General features: G+C 34.3%; 1 protein-coding gene across 2 annotated transcripts in view; it reads left to right on the top strand.

The window, feature by feature from the left end:
- Positions 1 to 25,645, top strand: part of OLA1 (Obg like ATPase 1) — a 256,203-nt gene that overhangs the window by 227,497 nt on the left and 3,061 nt on the right. For both annotated transcript variants that reach the window (XM_074215686.1, XM_074215687.1), the window contains 3 exons: positions 21,888 to 22,028; positions 22,799 to 22,895; positions 24,985 to 25,107. In XM_074215686.1, the coding sequence (XP_074071787.1) occupies positions 21,888 to 22,028; positions 22,799 to 22,895; positions 24,985 to 25,107 (361 nt within the window). The remainder of the gene's footprint in view (positions 1 to 21,887; positions 22,029 to 22,798; positions 22,896 to 24,984; positions 25,108 to 25,645) is intronic.

Consider the following 25,645-nt stretch of genomic DNA (forward strand, 5'->3'; position numbering starts at 1 on the left):
ACTCTCAGTCATAATTTAAAAATTTATAAAAATCTGATGAGACCACTAAATTCAATTTATTTTTTATTCATCAAACATTTGTGAAGTGCCTATCAAGTATCCAATCACTGGGTTTTGCCCTAGTAATAATGTATAAAAATAACTATAGAATGCACCTCATAGATTCCTTTGTTTATAAAACAAAATAAGACATAAATACTTGAAAGGTGAAATCCAAGTTCAGCTTGCGCTCAAGGAGCAGAGGAAATTGTTACTCACTTGTGTATGGGGAAGGGGTTTAGAGGAAGTAACATTTGAGAATGAGTAAGATTTCTTGACATTTTTTTGACTAAGTTTTCCAGCCCTCTCATTTTACAAATGAAAAGGGACCAGTATTGGGAAGAATGGAATTCTAAGTGTCAAAATAAGGTGAGGAAGTATAGGACATAAAAAATTGTATCATTTCACAAATATGCATGTTATCCATGCTAATTTCTCCATTTTATACTGATCATAGTATATATTTTGCTAGAGACTGGGAAAAGGATCTGAATTTATTAGAGGGAGAAAGTAATGAAGAAATGGTTTCATGATAGTAGGTGATCATACTCTTGCTTTTAGTTGATTATATTATTAACAAGTTTGCATAATAAATTATAAATCAAGAATGTATCCAGACCCATGACTTTGAACCATTTCAACTTTTCATCAGTGACCTAGATAAGGGAGCAGAAAAACACATTAAGTTTGCAAATGACAGCATACTGAAAGGAGTTGCCAAAACTTTTAAGAGAGGATTAAAATTTTAAATGATTGCTTGAATTATACTTTGTCATGATGGACATCAGTAAATATTTGATGGTGATAATAAGGTTGTAAGTTGTCTTCCTGCCCCAGGGCCTTTGACCATTACATTCCCCTTACCTGAACACTGAATTTCTACCTATTCAAATACTACTCATTCTTTAGATCAAAGGCAAGTCCCTCTGTAAAACCCCTTCAGAAGGAAGCAGCTCATCTACTGAACTTACATTGTCTGTACCACTATGTACTGTCCGCTATTGTTTCAGAAGTAGCTTAACTTTTGCACCTAAATGTTAAGCTCCTTGAGTGAATGTATTTGCAGGCCTTTTTCTCCCTTAGAATTTAGTAGGCTTAATAATGTATTTATTCTCCTTCACATATTCTATATGACATTGTGAGTTCTTTCTCTACCTCATATATGACAATTCCCATCTCTGTTAATGCCTTTTACTGCCTCCACTCTACTCCACGTGGTTTCTCTTGCTTCCTTCAAATTTCAACTAAAATTTCACCTTCTTACAAGAAACCTTTCCTGGGCCCCTTTAATGCTAAAGACTTCCATCTGAGTTTCCTGCCAGTTTATCCCATTGGAGTGTATTAGCATTTGGTGGAAAGACCACTAGCGCTGCACATGGATAGTAGTTTAAATTTTATTACTCATAAGGAGAATAGATGCTAATGGAATATAATCTTGGTGGGCAGCCCCCAGTCCCCTTAGCCAAGGGCAGCACACAGTGGAGTGACTCTGGACATGATACCAAGCAAGAGTTTTTGCACTCTCAAATTTATATTTAGTTCAAAGGCAAATAACTGACTAGAACCTAAAGAAGACTGCTCTCTCCTCCATGAGGGAAAATAGTGATAGTTTCTGAATTACCTAATAAGGAGTAAGGAATGGGAGCCAGGGATGCAGGGTACTTGAACTGTTCCATTCAGCAAGAAAGTATATGGAAGTGAGGGGGTGATGGTATAGGGAGTATTGTGTCTAATTGATTCTTGGGCTTTAGGATACATACTTCCTGAGGGGCTGCAGTATCAGTCAAACCAGTTTTCTCTGGTTCATACTTGCATACATCTGATGCGAACAAATTGTCTCCCACCCCCACCCCCCCCAAATGTGAACTAATTGAAAACCAGGTAAAGTGATTTTGTCTTTTCTGTTTCTCCAGTGCTTAACCCAGTGCTTGGTCCACAGTAAGCACTTAAATACTTGTTCGTAGTAAGCATTTAAATACTTGTTCACTTGACTAAAGGATATTGTCAAAAGTCAAATTCAACATAATTTATCATAGCCTAATGTATTTTATAGCTCTTTAATGTTTACAAAACACTTTTCAGTTTTTTCAGCAAACACTTATTAAATTCTTATTACTAAATCAGAAGAACTATTAAAAAAATCTTAGATAGCTATAATAATGTGGTCACTGATGTAGAGCTAGATATCCCAGAGAGTGAAGTCAAATGGGGCTTTAGGAAACATTGCTATAACAATATGGTTAGTATAGGTTATAGAACTGAGCTATTTAAAATCCTGAAAGATGCTGTTAGTGTTACACTCAGTATGCCAAAAAATTTCGAGAACTCATGGTCACTATATTAGAAAAGTTCGGGTCATATCCCAATCCTAAGGAAGGGCAATGCCAAGGAATTTCAAATTATCAAACTATTGCGCTCATTTTATATGACCAAAATGTTTAAGATTCTTCATGTATGTGAACTGAGAATGACCAGAGGAGCAAACTAGTTTTTGAAGAGGCAGAGGAACTAGAGGCCAAATTGCCAACATTCAATGGCAATTGAAAGCAGTGCAATTCCAGAAAAACATCTATTCTTGCTTCATTGATTACACTAAAGCCTTTGACTGTGTATCACAACAAAATGTGGCAAGCCTACAAAAAAATGGCAGTACCAGATCATCCTACGTGTTCCCTGAGGAACTTGTATAGAAGGTCAAGAAATAACAGAAAGAGGGGGTGGCTAGGTGGCGAAGTGGATAAAGCACCGGCCCTGGAGTCAGGAGTACCTGGGTTCAAATCCGGTCTCTTAATAATTACCTAGCTGTGTGGCTTTGGGCAAGCCACTTAACCCCATTTGCCTTGCAAAAACTTTAAAAAAAAAAAGTAACAGAATGAATCGGGGACAGCCGATTGGTATAAAATTGGGAAAAGTGTATGACAAGATTGTATATTGTCATCTTACTTATAACATATGCAGGGCACATCATGTGAAATGCCAGACTGGCTGAATAAAAAAAACTGCAATTAAGATTATCTGGAGATTTATCAACTATTTCAGAAATTCAGATGATACCACTCTGATGGCAGAAAGTGAAGAGTTTTTTTTAAGCCTCTTGATGAAAGAAGAGAGTGTGAGAACTGACTTGAAACTTAATATCAAAAAAAAAAACTAAGATCTTGGCAACTGGTACCATCACTTCCCTGGCAAATAGAGGGAGACGAAATGGAAGTAGTGTCGGATTTTATATTCTTGTTCTCAAAGATCACTGAAGGTGGCAACTACATATTAAAAGAGAATTGTCTGTTTGAAAGAAAAGCTACGGCAAATCTGGATTTCAGCCTAAACAGCAGAGTCATCACCTTGCTGACAAAGGTCCATATAGTCACAGCTATGGTTTTTTTTCAGTAGCAATTAATGGCTGTGAGAGTTGAATTATAAAGAAGGTTGTATATGCTGCAGAATTGAAGTTTTTGAGAGTTTCTTGGAAATCAAGGAACTTAAATAAGTAAATAACCAAAGAAATTAATTCAGGATATTCTCTGAATACTGAGGTCAAACACTGAGGCTAAAACTGGAATACTTGGAGCACATAATGAGAAGTTATGACTCACTGGAAAAGACCCTGATAGTGGGAGAGATTGAAATAAAAAGAATAAAGGATGCCAAAAAAAATGGATAAATATTGTTATGGGGGATATATACATGAACGTGAACTTTGACAGACTTTGAGAGATAGTAGATGATAGAAGGACCCAGAATTCTATTGGTCCTTGGGGTCATGAAGTCGGACACTATTGAATAACTCAACAATAGCAACAAACGCAATCATCTAATCACTTAATATTTTAATTTATCTACTACTTGAGTTTAATTAATTACATTTTTAAAATTTAGTGTTTGTTTTCATTCCTTCCCAAACTCCCATTGAGAAAGCAAAGCTTAAAAAAATAAAGTATTTCTAACAATTCCATCAGTCAGCAACTTTAAGTACATACCATGTGTCAAGCACTTTAGCACTGGAAATACTGAGGGGGGGAGGGGAATAGTTTCTGCCCTCAGGGAGCTCACAGCTATGGGAGAGGCTGCAGGCAGACCAATGGACTCGGGTTAAGCTATTTGTAGGATAAATAGAAAATAAATAACAGAGGAAAGACATAAAAATTAAGAGGATTTGGGGAAGGCTTCCTGTAGAAAGTGGGATTTTAGTTGGAACTTACAACCAAGCCAATGAGATAAATAGTGAATAAAGGAGGGAGAGCCAAAGAAAATGCCCAGACCCAAAAGGTGGTGTACCTTTTTTGAAGGAGAGACAGACAGACAGACAAACACACACATATATGTATATATGTTTGTGTGTGTATATTTACACATATTGTGGTGATTTTTTGCAAAGTCTAATCATTTTTTCTTATATAGTGCATTTACAATTAGACAATTAATTGCAACTTTTTACAACTGTTCTTTAAAACTCTGCCTTTTTAGAAAGAGCTTATATCTACATAAATTTAAACTCCTATCAGATCTATAATTACTTACTTAGTGCAATTGCATTTTAAGCCAATTACAAACAGACTTTTAATGGATTGAATTATTAATACATTTTATTGCCTATTTGATCAGTCTAAAACTTTTCAGAATAAGATACATAAATATATTTATGAGCAATAAATGTTTAAAATCTTTTAAAGACTTAAGTAATCCTTTTACTCTTCTCCAAACACATGCACACACTGTTTGTGTGTGTGTGTGTGTGTGTGTGTGTGTGTGTGGTCTCCTTTCTTAAAACCAAATTAGAGGAGGGCAGCTAGGTGGTGCAGTGGATAGAGCACTGGCCCTGGAGTCAGGAGTACCTTGGTTCAAATCTAGCCTCAGACACTTAATAATTACCTAGCTGTGTGGTCTTGGGCAAACCACTTAACCCCATTTGCCTTGCAAAAAAAACAAACCCAAAACCAAATTAAAAGTGTTTGTCTAATAAAAGATATCAGGAAATCTTAAGGAAAATAGAAAAGCAATTATGCAGATGATTTTGAATTAAATACACAGGATGCCCCAAAGAGTCTTATAGGTGGTCACAACTGAAAACAACTGACCAACAAGAAAAATGTCCCAAAAGTCTTAGTGCAACTTTTTAAGCAATTAATCTATTCATATAGAAAATATATTCTTCACTAAACTTCACTAAAACTTTTTCACACATCCTGCATTTTCATAAACTTACTCATGAAATCTTTTCATCACAGCTTAGTTTTCATTGAAGACATTCTATATCTACATAAAATACTGCAGTTATCTCTTCCCCATCACAGGAGTTAGGGGCATAGCACCCCAGCAATCTGAAAAATATGGATAAAACTTCTTTTTAGGTTTTTGCAAGGCAAATGGGGTTAAGTGGCTCACCTAAGGCCACACAGCTAGGTAATTATTAAGTGTCTTGAGACCGGATTTGAACCCAGGTACTCCTGACTCCAGGGCAGGTGTTTTATCCACTGTGCCACCTAGCCTCCCCTGGGTAAAACTTTTGAGCCTCCCTTTGTACCAGAGAAGAAATCTGAATATTTTCCTTTTTTTTTTTAATGGGATGTTTACAATACCTTATTGTAAAATTTGGGTCAAATATTTGGTCATGGGCTATAAAGTAGGTCAATGGTTAAGTAAAAAATACTATATGAGAAAGAACTTTTTTCATGTCATCTATTGACTTCTGTGTGTTGTCTGATTTCCATAAAACTAACCTAGATCTTCTGATCTCTTATATCAAATGAAACCTACATGTGCAAATACCACTTTTTGAACCTAGCAAATGATATTGAACAAAATATTTACTTGACTTTGTAGTTCAAGCAAAAAATACATTGCTCCTGCCTGTCTTTCCTTCTCATACTTTAAATGTCACTGTGTACAAATGAGAAACTTACAGGAATAACAAAGTAGCTTGAGCTTGTATCTCTATCTTCTCTATCTTTCTCTCTCTCTCTCTCTCTCTCTCTCTCTCTCTCTCTCTCTCTCTCTCTCTCACACACACACACACACACACACTTACTTTCTCTGTTGCCTAATTTAGTACCTTTTTTTTATCAATAAGTAACACTGATGTATGCTCTGTTCTTACTTGCTTGTGTGTATGTGTTTTTCTGATCCCATACTCACAATAGATACTCAGTAAATATTTGATTACTCTGAGAATAGAAAATAGTTTAGTATTTATCTGCAAGTTTGAATAACCTCTAATGCATGTGAGTTCTCTCTCTAGTTCATAAACATGTTTGCAATTCCTTAAATGGATTGCTTAATTTAGGTGAAAAGATCTCTTCTTTTATTCCAAGGAAGCCAAAACTTCTGTACTGATTTCATGCTGGCAACAAAAAAAAACAATGACAGTGAATGGTTTTTCTAAGGAACTGACTTTTTCCCTGCCTGTTACTTATCCTTTTAAAAGTTAATGAAAGGGCAGCTAGGTGGTGCAGTGGATAGAGCACCGGCCCTGGAGTCAGGAGTACTTGAGTTCAAATCCATCCTCAGACACTTAATAATTACCTAGCTGCGTGGCCTCGGGCAAGCCACTTAAAACCCCATTGCCTTGCAAAAACAAAAACAAAAAATGTTAATGGAGATAGTTTCACAAACCTGGGTCTCTGTTTTTTGTCTTCTGGTCTTTCCTATCAAGCCCCTTTAGGAGATGATTATTCTCTTCACTAAAGAATTAATCATAATAAGATCTTCTAATGAAATTTAAACATTTTATTTTATGAAAAATCCATTTATGTACAAATATTGAAGAACATAATTGATATATTGGAAAGTAAATTGAATAGGAGTTAGTCATCATGAATTTCAAGTCCAAGTTCTGCCATCAACCAGCAAATGACTGAATTTATTTAGCCCTTTTCAGTTCATGATGCTTTACTTTGTTTATTCTGGTCTTGATTCCCAAAGCCTTTATTTTTCTTCCTAGGCACCATTCTTTATAAAATTCCCACATGCCTGCGTTGATAAAATCTATTTTCATACAGCAGAATGAAAGGGGTTGGGAAAATAAAGTATATATGTACTATTATAATATACATATGTGTTTTTATTGACAGTACAACTGTTTAATAAATTAAATCACTTTAAGAGATACACAAATAATTAAGAGACATGACTAGAAGGGAGGAAAAAAGAGAAAAGGTTGTATTTATATGATAATTTAATATATTTTAAATTGTTGTACACAATAGATTTGCAGTTTCATGTACAATCATCATTTCTATTTTGTCATGAAAACACTTGTTTCATTTCTTAAGTTCAGAATAAAATATTAAAAAAATTTAAAACCTGCCTAGATCTTGGAGAAGAGTTGGGAAGATATGATAAAATATGAAGAATATGATTTGATAGAATGTGATAAATACATGAAATGCCCACAAAATATGATATGATAAGATATGAGCATTTGGAAGCAGTAGGAATCACTTAAAGCTCATGAAAGAACTGGCAGTTTAACTAGTGGTATGGAAGATAGGATTTCATTAGGCAGACATACATGGGAAGAATATAGATGATGAAGCTTGCTCCAGTAGAATCATAGGACTTGGGTGGAAGGACAAGAGATTGTGATTGTGAACAGGAAAATTAGTTCTTTAATTCATGATCTCATGAGTTAGTATTTCCTATTATGGGAAAGATCTAATGTAAAATCATGATGGCAATGACAATTATTAAATTGGCAACTATTAAAGCTGATGTAATCTAGGAATTTTGAAGTGAAAGTATGAGAAGGGGCTTTAAGTTACATGTTGAAGTCATAACGAATAATAGCAACATGTGTGGTAAAGAAGACTGCATCTGATGTTGAAGTTATGAAATAAAGTGGAAAATTTTCCTAGAAGTCAGGAGAAAACAGGAACTTAAAAAAAAATTCGGTTATGCAATCACCAAGAATTCTAAATCTCAATTTTAAACCATAGTCTCTAAATGTGATCACCAAATCTTCCTCTATTTAGGGTTTAGGACCCAACTGTTTATGTCGACTTTTACTGCCCATAAGAAATTGACCAAAGAAACATGTAAGGAGAGCCTAAAGAAAAGCAGTAATATTCCTTTTCTGGATTTTTAAATTTCAACTATTCCCTACTATTATAAATTGATCAACTGAAAGGGGCATTATTTGAAGACAAGCATTGCTGCTCTTCAGTGACATTCTTAAAAGTTCATATTCTCAGTTTGATGTGCTTTAAGTAGAACATTGAAAGTGAAGAAAACAGTCAAAAGAATAATATACTTAACTGTGGTAATATAAATGAAGACAATACTAAAGAAATACAACGAAATTTTTGATTGTAGAGGATTGAGGAAGCACAAGGAGTTGGGAGCATGAGAAAAATCTCCTGTAGGGTGGAATATTTGTACTGAGCATTGAAGAAAGTTTGTGACTCTAAGAGATGGAAGTAATGTAACAATGGATTCCAGGCGTAAGGATAGTTTATATAGAGGCAGAAGAGAATGACCAATGTATTAGGAACAGCAAATGGGCTGGTTTGGCTGAATCATAGATTGCATGAAGGAGAACAGTGCTTACAAGTATCTCTAAAAATATTGAAATCCTAATTGTCTTTAAAAAGATTTTGTGTAACATTCCCGTGGGAAAAAAATAAGATCTAGTTGGCATTGATGTCAAATTGAAATAGAAATGAAGGGGGAGGAAGGAGATAATGAGTTTTTAAAAACCCCACAAATTAACATTATCTATGTTTTGCATTTTTAATTTATTTTGTTAAGTATTTCCCAATACATTTTAATATAATTTTGAATTGTGCCTTCCAGTTTGACACTTTTGCTCTAGTGTGCTGTATGTAGTTCAAAGCTCTAATTTTACAGCTGAAAAAAAATGTAGCCCAGAATGGTAAAGGGATTGGTTTAAAGTCACACAGCTAGTTAGTGAGAGCTATGGATTTAGAGCCAAAGTCTGCTGACTTCCAGTATTGGTGCTCATTCTGGAATCAGATTCTTTTTCTAAAAACTCTGTAGTCTAACTTCCAATCTAATCAGTCAGCTGAAATTGCTATCTTCAGAGTGACCAGTCATATCTAATGACCTCTTTAATTCTTATTCTTCTTGAAATCTTTGCAGCATTTGACCCTGGATTTGTCTCATCAGGATTTTTGTGAAATTATGCTTCTGATTCTTTCTCTGTTCTTTCACAGCCTCCTTAACTCATTTATCATGTGTATCACACTCAATCACAAACTATGAATATGCCTCCCACATCTCTATTCCCCAGCTTTACATTTTACTCCCTGTGTTGCCTCAGTTGGTTAATCTTTCAGTTCTCATGGCAATCTTAAAGTGCTTTTTGACTTCTTGCTCTTGCAAGAATTATATCCATCAGTTGCCAAATGTCATTTCTTTCTACACATCTCACCTGTATCCCTTCCTCACCACTCAAACTACCATCACTTCTTGCCCAGACTACTGAAATAGCTTCCTGCTTGATATCCTTACCTCAAGCCTTCTGTATTCCAATATAGCCTCCACACAGTTATCAGAGTGACTTCGAAAGCACAAGTCTATCAATGGCCCTTCTGAAACACATACAGCTTCGTCAGGAGCTCTGTAGTATCTTTAGGATCAAATAGAAATTCCTGACATAAATCTCTTTCACCATCAGACCCTTTTCCATATTTCCAATCTTCTGATATATTCCTCTCTCCAAAATTCTTAAGATTCAGCCATCCCTACCAATTCTATATTCCTCATTGGTATAATAAATCATCTCCCAGCTCTCTATCTTTGTGCTGGTTACTCCCATTGTTCCTTCCTCCCCTCGACCTTCCAAAATATTTGGCTTCTTTCAAGACTCCATTCAAATGTAACCTTCTACTTACACCTTTCCTTATATCTCCAGTTCCAAGAATATATATTTGAAACTTCCTTGGGTTTATTCTGAGTTCTATATATATTTGTATATATACATTTTCCCATTTGACATAAAAATAAAAGCAGCTAACATTTATTTAGTACTTTAAATTTTGTAAAGCACTTTTCAGATATCTCATGTGATTGTCACAACATTCTGGGAGGTAGGTGCTTTTTTATTTCCAGTTTACAAATGAAGAAACTGAGGCATATAGAGATTAAGTGACTTGTCTGAGGCCACATAGCTTGTAAGTATCTGGGCCAGAATTTGAACTCAAGACTTTCCTAGGTTAGACTAGGTGCTCTGTCCATGGCACCACCCAGTTACCTTTTTAGCACAGAGACTTTTATCACTTTTATCATTGACACTTCAGTGCTTAGCAAAGTACCTGGCATATTGGTTAAATTGATTATTATTTTTTTGTTATCAACTCTTTTTTCTTTGTGTGTCTTTTTCATCTATTTTTCAATCATAAACTTTTTTAAAAACTGTTATCAACTCTAGAAAAATTTTTCCTATTGCACAAGTGTTCCTATTACTCCCCTGTTCAAGACCTTTCAATAAATCCAGACCTTCTATCTTGGCATTTACAATCCTCTAGAATAGTTTTCAGCCTGCCTTTATAACTTTATCTTATAGTATCCCTCATCATGTACTGTATAATCCTTTCCAACTTATTTACAAACTTGCCCTGATTTTTCCAATGTGTGTATGTGTGTATGTATATGCATATACATATATATATATGTATATGCATATTCTGTTTATTAAAATCCAACCTGCCTATTCTTCATGGTCTAGCAAATGATACCCCTTCCATGATGCTTCTCACTTCCTCATTTCCTTTACTCTTAAGTCATCTCTGAACTTCTTTGGGATAACCAGTAGAGAACAATATTATAGATTTCAAAGGATGGGGGAAAGGATTAAGTAATCAACATTACCAAATGCTGCTGACTTGTCTAGGAGGATAAGGACTTAGAAGAAACTATTGATTGTAGCATTTAGGTCAGTGATAAACTTTGAAATGATGGGAATTGAAGCCATAAGACAAGGATTTGAAGAATGAGTAGGTGATGAGATAGTAGCAAAAGAGGATGTAAACTACTTTTCCCAAAAAATAAAGAATAAAGACTAGGAGGGGACAACACAGGATGGAGGAGAGGTTCCTCTTTGCAAATAAGATAACAGCTCCTTCCTTGGAGACCTTTTTTAAGATGATGCACCCTCCCCCCCCCTTGTTACTTCCAAAAAATTCTCATAAGATATTAGCCCCCACATTTTTTGTATTATTAGTTTCCATTGAGTGAAAAAAAAACTACTATGAATTAAGTAATTCTTTTAAATGAATTTGTTTTTTAATTCCATCTATATTCATATGAAAACTAAGGATTCATATATGTAAGCATTGCTTACAGAAATTATAAATTGCTTATTTAATATAGTAAGTCATGGTAGATATTTTGCTGGAGCTAAAAAACTCTAAAGTTTTAATGACAATGTTTTTGTCCATAGATTCTTGAACCTTTTATAATAGTACTACATCACCCTGTGGCCCTTGATCAACAAGTAGGGACCTAGATTTTAGTTAAGAGAGTGGAAATTATTTTTAATTCCTTCTAGCTTACTTAATCCAAAGAGCATTTTACTGGGCATTTTAAAATGTTTTCCATACAACTATCACATACTCATCTGAAAGAGATTACCTTGAATGGCCTACTTACAGTGAGTCAGTATTGTGACTGTGAATATTGTGTAGTATTATAATTTGTTAGTTCTGAACTTTCTAGTAGAATATATTGCCTACTTTTTATAATATTTTCTATTTAAATCTTTGGATATGATCCTTTTAACTACCAATGTTTTGATTTAGTTCAATTCAATAAGCATTTATTAAGTTCCCAATATATGAAAGTCACTGTTAGGAGGAGGGGGATACAATATAGAAGTGAAGACTAGTCTCTGCTTTTGGAGAATTTACATTCTACTGGGAGTTACACAATAGTTAAACAAGATAAGGAAATACAAGATAACTTGAAGGAAAAAAGGACAAAAGGCTGCAATTGTTCCTTGTATGGACAGTCCCCCCCCCCCCTTTTATATTTAAGGCATTGGGGTTAAGTGACTTGCCCAAGGTCACACAGCTAGACTGTGTCTGAGGTCGGATTTGAATTCAGGTCCTCCTGATTCCTTGGCCAGTGCTCTATCCACCTAGCTACCCCTGGACACCCCCTTTCAAAAAATTTATTATCATCAGTTTACTTTTTTAACCCCTGAACTCTGGAGTTGTGTAGTAAAATAATAACTGCTAAAAAATCTATGGCCATGATGACCCTATATTTCTATGAGGTTACCAAGTAGAACAGTTTACCTCCTTTACCTGATTTAACCCATTTTTCAAAAATTCCTCCTGCTAGAATTTTATTTTTTCTCTTTTGGATCTTAGTACTCACGCAGCTGGCTGTTTTGAGTATCACATGTTTGCAAGTTTTACTTATTTAAAGTTATCCGAATAAATGACAATTTTTTTCTAATAACACTTAAAATTAATTTAGTATTTGTCATATCTAGAATGAGAAAAAGGGTTATTTACAGGTAAAGCTTCTAGCAGTTATGTTTGTACCAAAGAAATGATAAATCTGTGTAAAAACAGAAAACATTAATAGTTTATCTCGTTTTAAGGAGGCTCAATGATTAAAAAAATAAATACATCTAAGAATCATGACAATTTTAGAAGAAGCATGTCCTTGATCTATAAAGGAAATATGCAGTCTCAAAGAGGCAACATCAGCACCTCAGACATCATCTACTCCAGGGATTTTTAACTTGTCATCCTTGAGTTTGTATTTTAAATCTTTAAATATTTTTTTAATATTTTGATAATTGCATTTCCATTTAATTGGTTTCTTTTATAATCTTATTTTATTTTATGCATTTAAAAATGCTATTCTGAGTGTCATAGTATAGCAGATAGAGAGATGGCATTGGAGCCAGGAAGATTAAGTCTCACTCTGACAATATTGTATGAATGTGGGCATGTCACTTCACTTCTCAATGCCCTGGTTGGTTGGTTCTTGTACTTTAATCGAAGAAGACCAAAACAACATCACTATGTTAGAGATGAGTTTCATTGTGTCTGACTGTGACTGATCAGACCAGTATGAGCTTGGGAATGCTTGACCACAGGTCGATCACAATACTCCATGTGAATATCTAAAGTGGTTTCTTTAAACTTAACATATCTTACATTTCCTTTGAGTTACTTCATTTCTATCTTGGTCACAGAGCACAGCACCCTTTCTGATAAGGGCACACCATGCTGGGTAATCCTATGCCATTGTCTCCCATGCCACATAATCAATTCCAGAGTTCTGAAGAGAGAGACCTTGAAGGTGTCCCAGTATCGCTTCTTCTGGCCTCCTTGTGAACCCTTGCCCTGTGTACTGATGGTTCTGTATATGGATGATGTGGTGCTGGCTGGTAGAGCACCTGTGTTTTCTTGGTGTTAATTGTTAGACCAAAATTAGCACAAGCAATGGAGAATCAGTTCCTACTTTATACATTTCAACTTCAGAGGCTTCATTGAGTGCAATTTCACCTGCAAACAGAAGATCACTCATCAGCACTCCTTCAACTTTGGTCTTGGTTTGTAGCCTTTTGGAAGTTGAAAAATTTGTCATTGTTGTAGTAGCAGACCTTGAGGTCATGTTCATCCTCAGTAAAGGGCATTTGATAACATGGCTGAAAGCAGCATGCTAAAGGATACAGCCTTGTTTCACTCCATTAGTGACTGGGAAATCTGTAATATCCATTAACCAGAACCCAGGCAAGCATGCTGTCATGGAATTGATGTACATACAATATTGATGAACTTCTCTGGGCAACCAAGTTTTGACATAATTCCTCAAGACTGATGGTATCAGATTTACTAATATCATATACATATCTCTGTTCTGTTCCTGGCATTTTCCCTGGGATTGTTGGGCAGCAAACACCATATCAATTGTTCCTCCACCCTTTCTGAAGCTGCACTGGCTCTCAGGGAAGTAACCATCATCCAGGTAAAGGATCAGCCTATTAAGATCATTTCTGGTAAGAATCTTATCAACTGTGATTGTTACAGGGCAATCTATTCCTATTACTTTTATAGAGATGGATAATAAAGGCATCCTTGAATTCCTGGGGAATAAGCTCCTCTTGACATATAACTTGGAAAATTTCAGTCAGTTTTTATATGAGCAATGGATCCTCTACCTTGTAGCTCTCAGTTGGAATAGAATTAGCACCTGATGCTTTGAAAGGAGCCTAATAGCATTCAAAAACCTCTTCTTCACTTGGAACTTCCAACTAGGGAGTGACTTCAATTTGTGGTTAGATGGTCAATATTTTCTACACAGTTTAAATGAGGGTCTGTTAAAAACAATTAATAGTTCAGCCAAGCTCTATAGGATCTTGTTTCTATCACTAACCAATGTGATTACTAATAATCCAATTATTAATAACCCAAATTACTTTGGATTATTACTCATCTGCATAAAACTGAATTTCATCTGCCTTCTTACTGAGTCTAGAATCCTGAATCTCTTAGCTTCACTTATACTTTTCTCTTGATGGAATTAAATGCCACCTTCTTAGAAATGGATGTACTATCCTGCTGGTAAATCCCATGGAGTTCTCGTTTTTCATTTAGCAGCTTCAGTATTTCCCCATTATTTTCATCAGACCAGAATTGATGTTTTAGTGTTCCCACCCAGTTGAACAAATGCAATGTTGCACCTCAACTCTGAAAGCTGCATGCTCCTTTTCTGTTCCATTTTTACTTATTGTGTTGACTTAACTTTCCCTCTACTTAACAGCAAACAGTTCCCCTGAGAGAACACTCTAATCTCTTGACATTAATTCTTCTGGCAGTCATTCTGTGCAGCACGGGAGACACTGGAACACGACCACTCAGCATGGTGTGCCCTCATCAGAAAGTGTACTGTGTTCTGTGACCAAGGGAGAAATGAAGCAACTCAAAGGAAACATAAAATATGTTAAGTTTAGAGTAACCACCCCAGGTGTTCACATGGAGTATTTGTGCCCAGCCTGTGGAAGAGTATTCCTGAGCTCATATTGGTCTGATCAGTCACAGTCAAACACACTGTAACTCATCTAAAATTGTAATATCATTTTGGTCTTCTTCAACAAAGAACAAGAACCAACCAATCCTGTACCACACATTGCCTTTGTCATTCTTTATATCCTTACAATCACATAGTCAATTAGATGCCAATGTTTTCTGCAAGGTTTTATCCAGGAAGATTTATTGTGTAAATAAATGGTAGATAGTGTTTGTGATGATGTCATGAGATGCATAAGACTTCAGTAGGCAAGCAAGTTTGCTGACCAGAGAAGTTCTGATTAAAAATTCTATTCCAGCTTCACAGTGTTCCCCTTCACTGTGACCACTACATAAAATCATATACCCAGCTATGACTTCAGTAAGCTGATCTTCATTTGCCAGTCTTGTTTCACTTAGGGCTGCTATTTGGCTTCCATATTTCCTGGGTTCTTAGCGTACTAGACAGTTTTCTAAGACTATTAAGTTGTACAAACAGTACTGGTCTGCATTCACAGAGGGAATTTCCTCATCTTCCTAGTGATTGTTCTCAGCTTTCTACACCAGCAAAATCACAGATTTAGTCCCTTAAGACTGTCCAATATTTGATAAACATTGTTTCTCTTCTTAGACTCTAAACAGTAATCATAAAGCATACTGAAATGAAGTGAGAGAAGTAAATAGATGTGCCAGTAAGAACTTCAGAAATTTAAACATCATCATTATAACACTAATAATAAGGTGCTATAATATTTTCTAAGCATTTGACATATATTGTTATTTGATCACTATAACCCTGTGAAGTATATACTACAGATAGAATAATAATATTCATATAACACTTTAAAATATTGCAAAACACTTTGCAGCTACCTCATTTGGTCCTCACAACAACCCTTGGAGGTAGGTACTATTTCTATCTACCTTTTTTTTAAGGTTTTGTGGGGGTTTTTGCAAGGCAAATGGGGTTAAGTGGCTTGCCCAAGGCCACACCACTAGGTAATTATTAAGTGTCTGAGGTTGGATTTAAACTCAGGTACTCCTGACTCTAGGGCTGGTGCTCTATCCAGTACACCACCTAGCTGCCCCTCCTATCCACTTTTATAAGTCAGGAAAATGAGGCAGATAGCATCCAAGGCTAGATTTGAGCTCAATTCTTCCTGAATTCAAGCACAGTGTGCCAAACATTTTGCTACCTCATTGCCTCTTAATGTATTCTGTAAATAACAGAATTACTGACATTTGAGGGAAATTAAGATGTTAGAATGAGAATTTTAAATATTGAACATTGGTAACATTTGGCATTTCCGACCTTTTTTGTATTAAAGAAGAAGTCCTGACGAAAGGAATATAAGTCTAACTTTAGAGATTTTTTGTCTCCTGTATGTTTGCTTTGCTAGATTTTATTTCCTACCAAATCAGTGATTAGGAACAATTTTCCCTATAATCTTCATTTTCACATTGATTATTTACTTATTTTGATGTTGGCAATGCCCTTCCCTCTCTTCCCCATCCCAATTTATATAGACACAATGATAAAATTTTAAGTCTTTTTTAAAGCCATTTTTTGGGGGGAAATTTGATAAGTGTGATCTTAAGTAAAATGCTTCTGAAATTGATTTGACATTTCCGATTCTTTTTTTCAGTTTCTAAAATGAAATAACCAGTTGAGAATATTAAGGCCCACTAAACTACTCCCTGTCCCATAAGTCTTAGCATGGCTTTTTCTCAGCCTAAAAATTCTATATTAAAAACCAATTGATATTAAATTTATATTTAAGTATATATTTATAATTTCATCCTTTGAGAACTAAAATATTTGGTTAAAAAGTGAGACATCTCTGCCTTCAAGAAGATTATATTCAACTGATATGTTAATATAGGATATTAGAACATGAGAGATGCAAAGATAATTAAAGTGGGCTCCCTAGCTTCATATTTTTAACAGAGAGAATATGACAAATATACAAATATGCAAAAACTATACATGAACTATTTTTTTTTTGTCTTTGTTTTTGAAAGAATATGAGAGAGAAACTATGTGGAGGATTTTTTTGCCAAAAGATTTTCATACATTCTTATTGCCCTTTATATTTTAATTTCACATTAAATGAAACATTATTCAATACTCTTAACATAATTGCATTTTCAGTTCTGGTCATGTAAAATAGGGTAACAGTAGCATTAAAGATTTAAAGCCAATTGATGAGAAGGATATTTGTTATAATGGAAGAATCATAGACTTAGGTTGCAAGATAGCATTCATTCTAACTCCTTCACTGTACATTTGAAGAAATGAAGTTGACAAAGATCATGTGTAGCCCAGGGTCACAGAGCGGTAGATCCGGAATTGGAACCCAAATCCTCAGAGTTCCAATCTAATACTCTTTGTAACTTTCTGTTTCCCATTAGAGCAGGGATAGATCATCTGTGTGTTCAGCCCTGCCACTGTCTTGTTGCATGGCAATGAACAAGTGGTTGTTCTGGGTTCCTCTCTAAAGTGAGTAGGTTCAATTATTTAAACTCTAGACATTCTCATTTATGTACTTCTATACTATGATGGTGGCAAATTTGTAAGCAGAAAAGAATTCTTCATAGGGTAGTAAAGGGGGATTCTCAAATCAGTCTCTGAATACATTGTAATACATTTCTTTTTTATTACGATTTTATTTTTCCAGTTACATGATTTTCAGCATTCATCCATTTGCATATTTATAAGTTACAAAATTTTCTTCTACCCCCCCCCTTAGTGGCAAACAGTCTAGTGAATGTTGTGCATGTGCATTTGTGTTTAACTTGTTAACATATTGGTCATTTTGTGTATGAGGAATTAGAATTAAGGTAAAAGAAAGAAAACCATGGGATAGGATGGGAAAACATAAGAGAAATTTTTAAAAAATGAACATAGTGGGCAGCTAGGTGGTGCAGTGGATAGAGCATCAGCCCTGGAGTCAGGAGGACCTGAGTTCAAATCTGGCCTCAGACACTTAATACTTACTTAGCTGTGTGATCTTGGGCAAGTCACTTGACCCCAAACAAAAAGTGAGCATAGTGTTTATTCAGATTCTGTGGTTGGTTGATTTATTTTTTTACTGGATGTGGATGATGTTTCCCAGGGTTTTCCTAGCTCTCTGAGCTCCTAAGAGGAGCTTTGCTTTACATTTCAAGAGTTCTCTCCTGCAATGCAGATCACAACATATTCATACTTCTTAACCTGTGAGATTTTTGTCCACAGCCTTCCAAAGTTCACTACAGAAGCCACCCAGTATCATCAGTTCTCAATGAGAAATTCTCTTTAATTGGACCTTGCATACTACTTTGTGTTTTGTATCATTTTATATTTCGCATTATAATTGTTTAATAATTCATGTGAGGGGCAGCTAGGTGGCACAGTGGATAGAGCACCAGCCTTGTAGTCAGGAGGACCTGAGTTCAAATTCAGCCTCAGACACTTAATAACTACCTAGCTGTGTGACCTTGGGCAAGTCATTTAAACCCAATGCCTTGCAAAAACAAATAAAAAAAATAGTTCATGTATAGTTTTTGTATATTTGTCATATTCCCTCTGTTAAAAATATGAAGCTAGGGAGCCCACTTTAATTATCTTTGCATCTCTCCAAGTACCTAGTATATTAAGTGCTTTGCCCATAAGTATTTGAATGAATGAATGAATGAATGAATGAATGAATTAGTCTTTTAGTCTTGAAGTTCTTAATTGCCAAGGTGTTCAAAATGCTTGTCACTGCTACACTCTCATATAATCTTTTTAAAAAATAAGGAAAAACCTATGGCCGTTTGGCTTACAGAAATTACCAAAGGGAACTAGGAATAAAGCCAACAGCCCTCCACATCCCTTTGTCAGTGATTCATGCTCTTAAAACACAACCTTTTACAAATGTTAATCATAAGATATATAGAAAATAAAAAGTAGTTCCTCGTTGGGAAAAAGTTTTTATAGAATCATAAATAAGATTATAATTCCCTTGGAAAAACTGACAGAGAAACCTGAAATGACTTACCTGATATCATATATATAGGCAGTGACAGATCATTATTTCATTTGGATTAATTCACAGAATAAATAAAAGTAAAGACCCTGCAGTTTTGGTTTTTGTACCTTTTTTTTTTTTTTAGTTTTTCATTTTCTAATGTAGCCTACTTTGGCAGTTTGGGAGAAGGTCAGAAATACAATCAATTTTATTTTACCTTGATATTTCTGACCTTTATATGTAGAGATACCAACCAACCACTATTAGGCAGTTCCTTTGAAATTTTTTTCTCATTGTCTGGATGACAACTTACCAGTCAGTGACTAAAATTAGGGATAGAGACCTCGAACAGTCCTTTTTTTTTTTTCTGCTATACCTAACTGGCCTCCTTGAGGTATGCACAGTGAGTGACCTTGGCCTCATTAATACCTTATTCTGACTAGTCCAGTGTTTATCTGCTTTTTAAAAAAAACAAAATTTTGCTTGAGTATAAACATATGCTTATTTGTGTATATAATTAAAAGTCATGATAGAACATTTCTCAGTATATCTTTTCTTTATTTTGTTTGACAATAAAAGTCACGGAAATAAAACATAGTCAAAGACCCGTTTTTTATCTCTCCTTTTTTGTATGTATGACAGAGAAAGTCACAAAAGTAAAGCTTGTAGGCAAAGAACCCAAGTCACTTTATGGAGGGTGCTACTAGACCATATTCTTTTAGGGAGACTATAGCAGGTCTGATGTCAGTCACTTTAGAGACCTTTAGACCTCAGTGCTCATTTATTGCTAAAATGTACCAGCTCTGCTTCTGCATTATGAAGATCATCTGTCAACACTTTGAGATATTCTCCTTTGTTATTAAGCTTGTGATGCTCTACACTGTCAGGTTTTTTTGCCAATTATAGTTAAGGTACAATGGTGTATTCACTGGATCAAAGTCTCACACTGGCGGTAGAGGAATGATTTGTAAGTCTTTATTCATCTGAATTGTACAATAGAATACCTGAGGAATGCAAATAATCCCTCCAAGGACTCAATAGAAAAGACTGTTAAAATGACAGTGTAGGACTATTATTATTCTGAATTGATGTTTTAGCCAAAGTAATTATTTCTTATCTTGTTGTTTTGCAACAGTTCTTAGTTTATTAGTTCTGTTGGCCATATTTATGAAACAAAATTTGTATAAGATTTTACAAATTATCCTTTTACATAGGTTTCATTTTGTTTTTATTTCTTTGACTCCTTAGTACATGATTTATCAAGATTATACATTTGATACAGATTTAGAAATACACACAGATATGTGTGTATGTGTGTGTGCGCAAGTGTATGTATATACACACATACACACAAAGAAATGATGTAAATATTTTTGCCACTTTGAGATTAATTGTCCAGGTTATGAAGTTGATCTGTGTTTCCATAATCATTTTGCATCCCAAGAAGTACTGGCTTAAACATTTATTTTTATCTTTAACTATCCCATATAAAAGCCAAAAGAAGTTTTTTTGGCTTAATCTTTTTAAAAGGTCATTCAGTATATCCCCAGGTGAATTTTAGGTTTTAATCTATTATTAGGGCATAACAAGAAAAAAAATCATAATGAATATTGAAAAACCTAGGATGGTATATTTATGTAAGTAAATGACAGAAAGTCATCCCTAGGTAAGAAATGTGTGAAAACTGTTGAATGAACTTTTATATTCTTTGTCCCATCTAAAACCTTACTCAGTGGGCCATGCACTTAATCTCATAATAGCTCTGATCCCCTGCTATTTTCTTTGACAAATGAGTGTTGATGAACTTGTGGTTTTGTTCATTTTTTTTTCCTGAAGTGACATTTACATTGATTATTTAAAGGATTGCAGGCCACAGTTTCAAAGCACTTTACCATAATGGCTGTTAAAACCTTGGTTTAAATCTCCTAAATTAGTGGGGCTAGCAGCATGATAGTAGTACTCATTAAAGTATATGTTTTGGGGTGTTTTCAGTATTAAAAATCTATGGCACCTACAATACAATATTCAATGCCTAGTCAAAAGACCACATCCTAGAAGCCATTCTCTTAAGTATGTACTATCATTGTACCTGCTTCTTTTTCCTTCCTCATTTAGGTGCTCAATATTCATTCTAAAAATATTTCATATTAAAATAAAAGCCTTCTAATTCTTTCTAGGTAAAGAATTCATTATCTGTTTCTTAATTTTTGCTGGCATTGCATATACAAATAACTTTATACAGAGTTGTGCTATTTATGCATTTTTAGAATTAGAATTCATAAGAATCATTTGGTTGTTGGTAAATGTAGATTTCTGGTCCTGTTAATCTTGCCATTGAAAAATACCCATAGAAACAATGCCAGTTCTGTTTGTTGTTTTGAATAAAAGAATATGCTACAGAGTTGTAATATAAACAATCCATTTGTTGTGGGACCTCTAGAATTATCTGAAGGCATTTTTAAGTGCTTCTTTTAAAAAAAATAGAATTTTATCCCCCAGTGAAGATCTTCCTATCCCTTCAAACATTCATAAGTTTTTCTTTATTTTTTGAAAAGATTATATGAGAGATAACATTCTGGGGTTACAGTTTGTGGAGTACAAATTTAGCATTAACAGAAGAAAGTTTTAAAAATATTTTTCCAGTATTTCTTACAGATTTTATGCTAAAATAAAACTAGATAGCAGTAAAAATATTAATGGAGTACACCTGAAGCAATTGCTGCCTGTTAATGCCTTGACCTTGGAAAGCTATACACAAAAAGATGGCATCATAAAACCGTGCAATTCTTATGAATATGTATGTGCTACTTGATAATAATGAATGTGGTACAGTCATGCATGCACTACAAGATAATGTTGTGCCCTTTTTTGTCTACAGGTTGATAAAAATTAAAGAGTGGGTAGACAAGCATGACCCAGGTGCCTTGGTCATTCCTTTTAGTGGGGCCTTGGAACTCAAGTTGCAAGAAATGAGTGCTGAGGAGAAACAGAAGTATCTGGAAGAGAACATGACACAAAGGTTAATTAGCATTCATTTTCCCTACACTTTATTATCAACTATTTCCTTGCAGTAATTTAATTGCTTGCGCTGATAGAATAATAAATGACAGAGTAATTACCATTATAAAGAGGGAATCTTCTCCTTTCTTTACCATGAGACAGAGTGAAAAGATTTATTTTAAATTAAGTTTTTAACTGTCATCTGTCATCTCTGTACAGTGTTTTAATTATAACATAGGTATTAGTTATGTATATTTTTGAGAAGGAATGATCACCAAAACTCTTTCGTCATGTTCAGGCCCTGGGCGGGGGGGGGGGGGGGGGGGGGGTCTGGGGGAGGAGAAAAGAGATGTGGGGAGAAGGGACTTGAATCAGTTGCCATAATTTTTCTGAATAATAGTAATAAATTGTTTAAATATTGAATTTCAGTCAAATAATTTTACTTTTGTGACCTGATATCCTGAAAATAATTTATACTGGGCCAAAATGTAACTATAACTTAAGTGATAGCTATATCTAAAGTGCTTTTTTAATTCTTATAGTAAATAATTCAAAGTGGTATCTTTAGGATGGTACCATTTAAAGTAAATTGTTAAAGAGGTTCAAAAACAATAATGTTCTTTCCAAATGGGTTTAACTATATTTTGAAGATATGACAGTTTTCAAATGTACAGAAACTTTTCTTCTTTAAATAAAAAAAACCCACGTGTTAACCACGTTCGACCTATACTGAATGTATATTTGTGTATGTGTGTGTATATTGAATGAATTTGTTTCATTTTATTTTAGTGCTTTGCCAAAGATCATTAAGGCTGGATATGCAGCTCTCCAACTAGAATACTTTTTCACTGCAGGCCCAGATGAAGTACGTGCATGGACCATCAGGGTAAGATTCATACTTATTCATCAGCTATATCCAGTTCCACACTATTGAATTCAGATTGATATCACTGACTTTGAAGTTTGTCATGGTGGCGGTTAGCTAGTCATTACAGATGAGGTTTTTGTCCAGGATAACTTTAATTATTTGTGAGCTGCTGAACAGTGAAAGTGGAGCTGCATTGATTGAGGCAGGTAACAATTGATTCTGCCTATTACATAGTCTGAATTTCTTCATCCTGTAGAATCTGTCTACCCTCCTCCTGTGGTCAGAGATAAGACGTACCAGTATTGTGCTTGCTTAATCTGTGTGACTGGGTTTGTCTGCAGTGAAATTGATGTTGCTTTTCATTTTGTATTCGCTAAGTTTGTTTGGGTTGCGGGTGGTTCTTTCCTCCTTTGCTTTGCTCGGATTACATTTTCAGCAATAAAAGCAATATAACATCATTATACTCTTCATAGATACACAGTTGGGCTCAACAACCTAAAGTCAGTGTATAATAATTCATGTCTCTCTTGATTTGAATTCATAGAACTAGAGTTTATTTTTGTAATTTCATATGGTCTATCCAGTTACTTGAAAAATTTGATATGTGTTTTAAATATTGATGTATACTGATTACAACCATAGAGAATGACTAATTTATTCCCAGAGGACAATAAGAGCTGAACCGTGATAGTTTGCTTTTAAATGTAAATATATTGTAATATAGTGGTTAGTACTGAAAAATATTTTGAAATGTACATACTTCTAAATGGTGCATTAAAAAATATGAAAATAATACTGGAACTTTTTGAGATGGTGAATATGTTATTCAGTCTTTTATTCTACTTCTTGCATTTATTTTCCTGCTACATGGTGAATTTCAGCACTGCTTTGATTTAATTCAAATCATTCCTGTTTTCAGCAACTACTGTAATTTATACAGTTACATTTTATTTTGATTTCACATGGATAGAAGCATGTAGGCAATTCGACATGTTAAATGTTTTGTTTGAATGTGAGCTTCACTTTTCCTTTATCTCATCTCCCCTTTTAAAAAATGTGTGATTGACTTCTAACCAAGGTCCTTTTATATAGATTCCCCAAATAATGTCAAAGCAAATTTATGTTGGTAAGCAAATTGCCACAGTTGTTTATTTTCTTAATACCACATAACTTCCAAAGTTAAGTATGTTCAATTAAAGATAAGCCTTGTTCTTTGCTCAAAAATATGAAAGGTGGTTTATCTTAAGACTGATTGTAAGTATCTTTGATTTAATGCGCTAAGATATTTAGTCAGGTAAGCATCAGTGAGTAGCCATATTAACCTAATACATCTTTTATTGTAAAAACTGTGCTTTACAGTGTCAGACTCCTTACCACTTTAACATGCTTTATTAAGCAGCCTTTAGGTCACCATTATTTCTCAAATTTCTTTCCATGGTTGTGTGCCTAGAAAGTATGTCCTTGTAATTTAACATATGGGACAATTAGAAGCCATTCCTCTCTTTTCTATAAAAATTAGAATTTTCTTTAACAATACTTTAATATATGTAGATTATACTCATTGGCTGTTATTTAAAATCTGTTACTTTTTCCTTAGACTTTCAAATAATGCTGAAAATATTTGGAATATTCTATAAGCTTTGCTATGTCTAGAATGTTTATTACATTTATTGATTTTTATATGTTTTATAAATGAGTAGAAATCCAGAGGATATTTATTTTTTAACTTTTTTTAAAGCCTTTGATAATTCAGCTTAAACATTACTTTAAAAAATCTTTATTTCTTCTTTTTTTTAAATTATGAAGAATGGAAAATCGAAATGAACCTACAACAGAAAGGATTTCCACATCTAAAATCAATAGTACTGTGGGTAGCCATTAGGAAAAAACAAAGCTGTGTTTCTTTAGTATCAACAGATTTATTGGTTCTTAAAAGTCAGTTGTCTATATGCCCCACTATTGCAGAATTACCAGTTATATGCCTGACATTTAAATTGGTTTGAAACTAAGTTCCAGTGGAACACAGGCATATCTGAGAAGAGAAATTCTACTCTTTTAATCAGTCTTCTTAAATGCAGTTAATTTTCTCTGGTCTTTTTTCTGACAGAAAGGGACGAAGGCTCCTCAGGCAGCAGGAAAGATTCACACCGATTTTGAAAAGGGATTCATTATGGCTGAAGTAATGAAATATGAAGATTTTAAAGAGGAAGGTTCAGAAAATGCTGTCAAGGTAAGAGATGGTTTTTTGTTTTTATAATTTCCTGGCCTTTATTGATATGAAGGTTTAATGAAAAAAGCTAATTGTAGTTATCTTTCATACCCTGTGTTTACAATTTCTTTTTTACTTGAAGAAATCTATGATGTTATAATAATATTTTCAAATAACTAAACATCAACTAGTAAAAGAGCTGTCTTCATATATTTTTAGCTAATGAAAGTAGCATGCCAATTATTTTAAGCAATTTAAAGATTCTGTTTTATTAATGAAGAGGAAAGACCCTAAAAGTGAAAGAATTTTACATAATTCCCAAGAATTTTTATTTTGCTCAATTTGCTAATTAATGAAAAACCATAGTTGTTAGAGTTTAGTATTTGGGATAAAACTGGTATACCTGTGGGAGATAGTTTCTTTTAATTAAAGCTGGAATAAACATCCATTTCAAATTTAAGGAAATGAGTTTAAATTTAATTAAATAAAACTTTGTTCTTGATGAAACTTTTGTTACATTGGTCTTTAAAAAAAATATGATTGGGATTTGTTTCTGCTT

This window comes from Macrotis lagotis, chromosome 1 (assembly GCF_037893015.1).
Source record: "Macrotis lagotis isolate mMagLag1 chromosome 1, bilby.v1.9.chrom.fasta, whole genome shotgun sequence".
NCBI classification, from domain to species: Eukaryota; Metazoa; Chordata; class Mammalia; order Peramelemorphia; family Peramelidae; genus Macrotis; species Macrotis lagotis.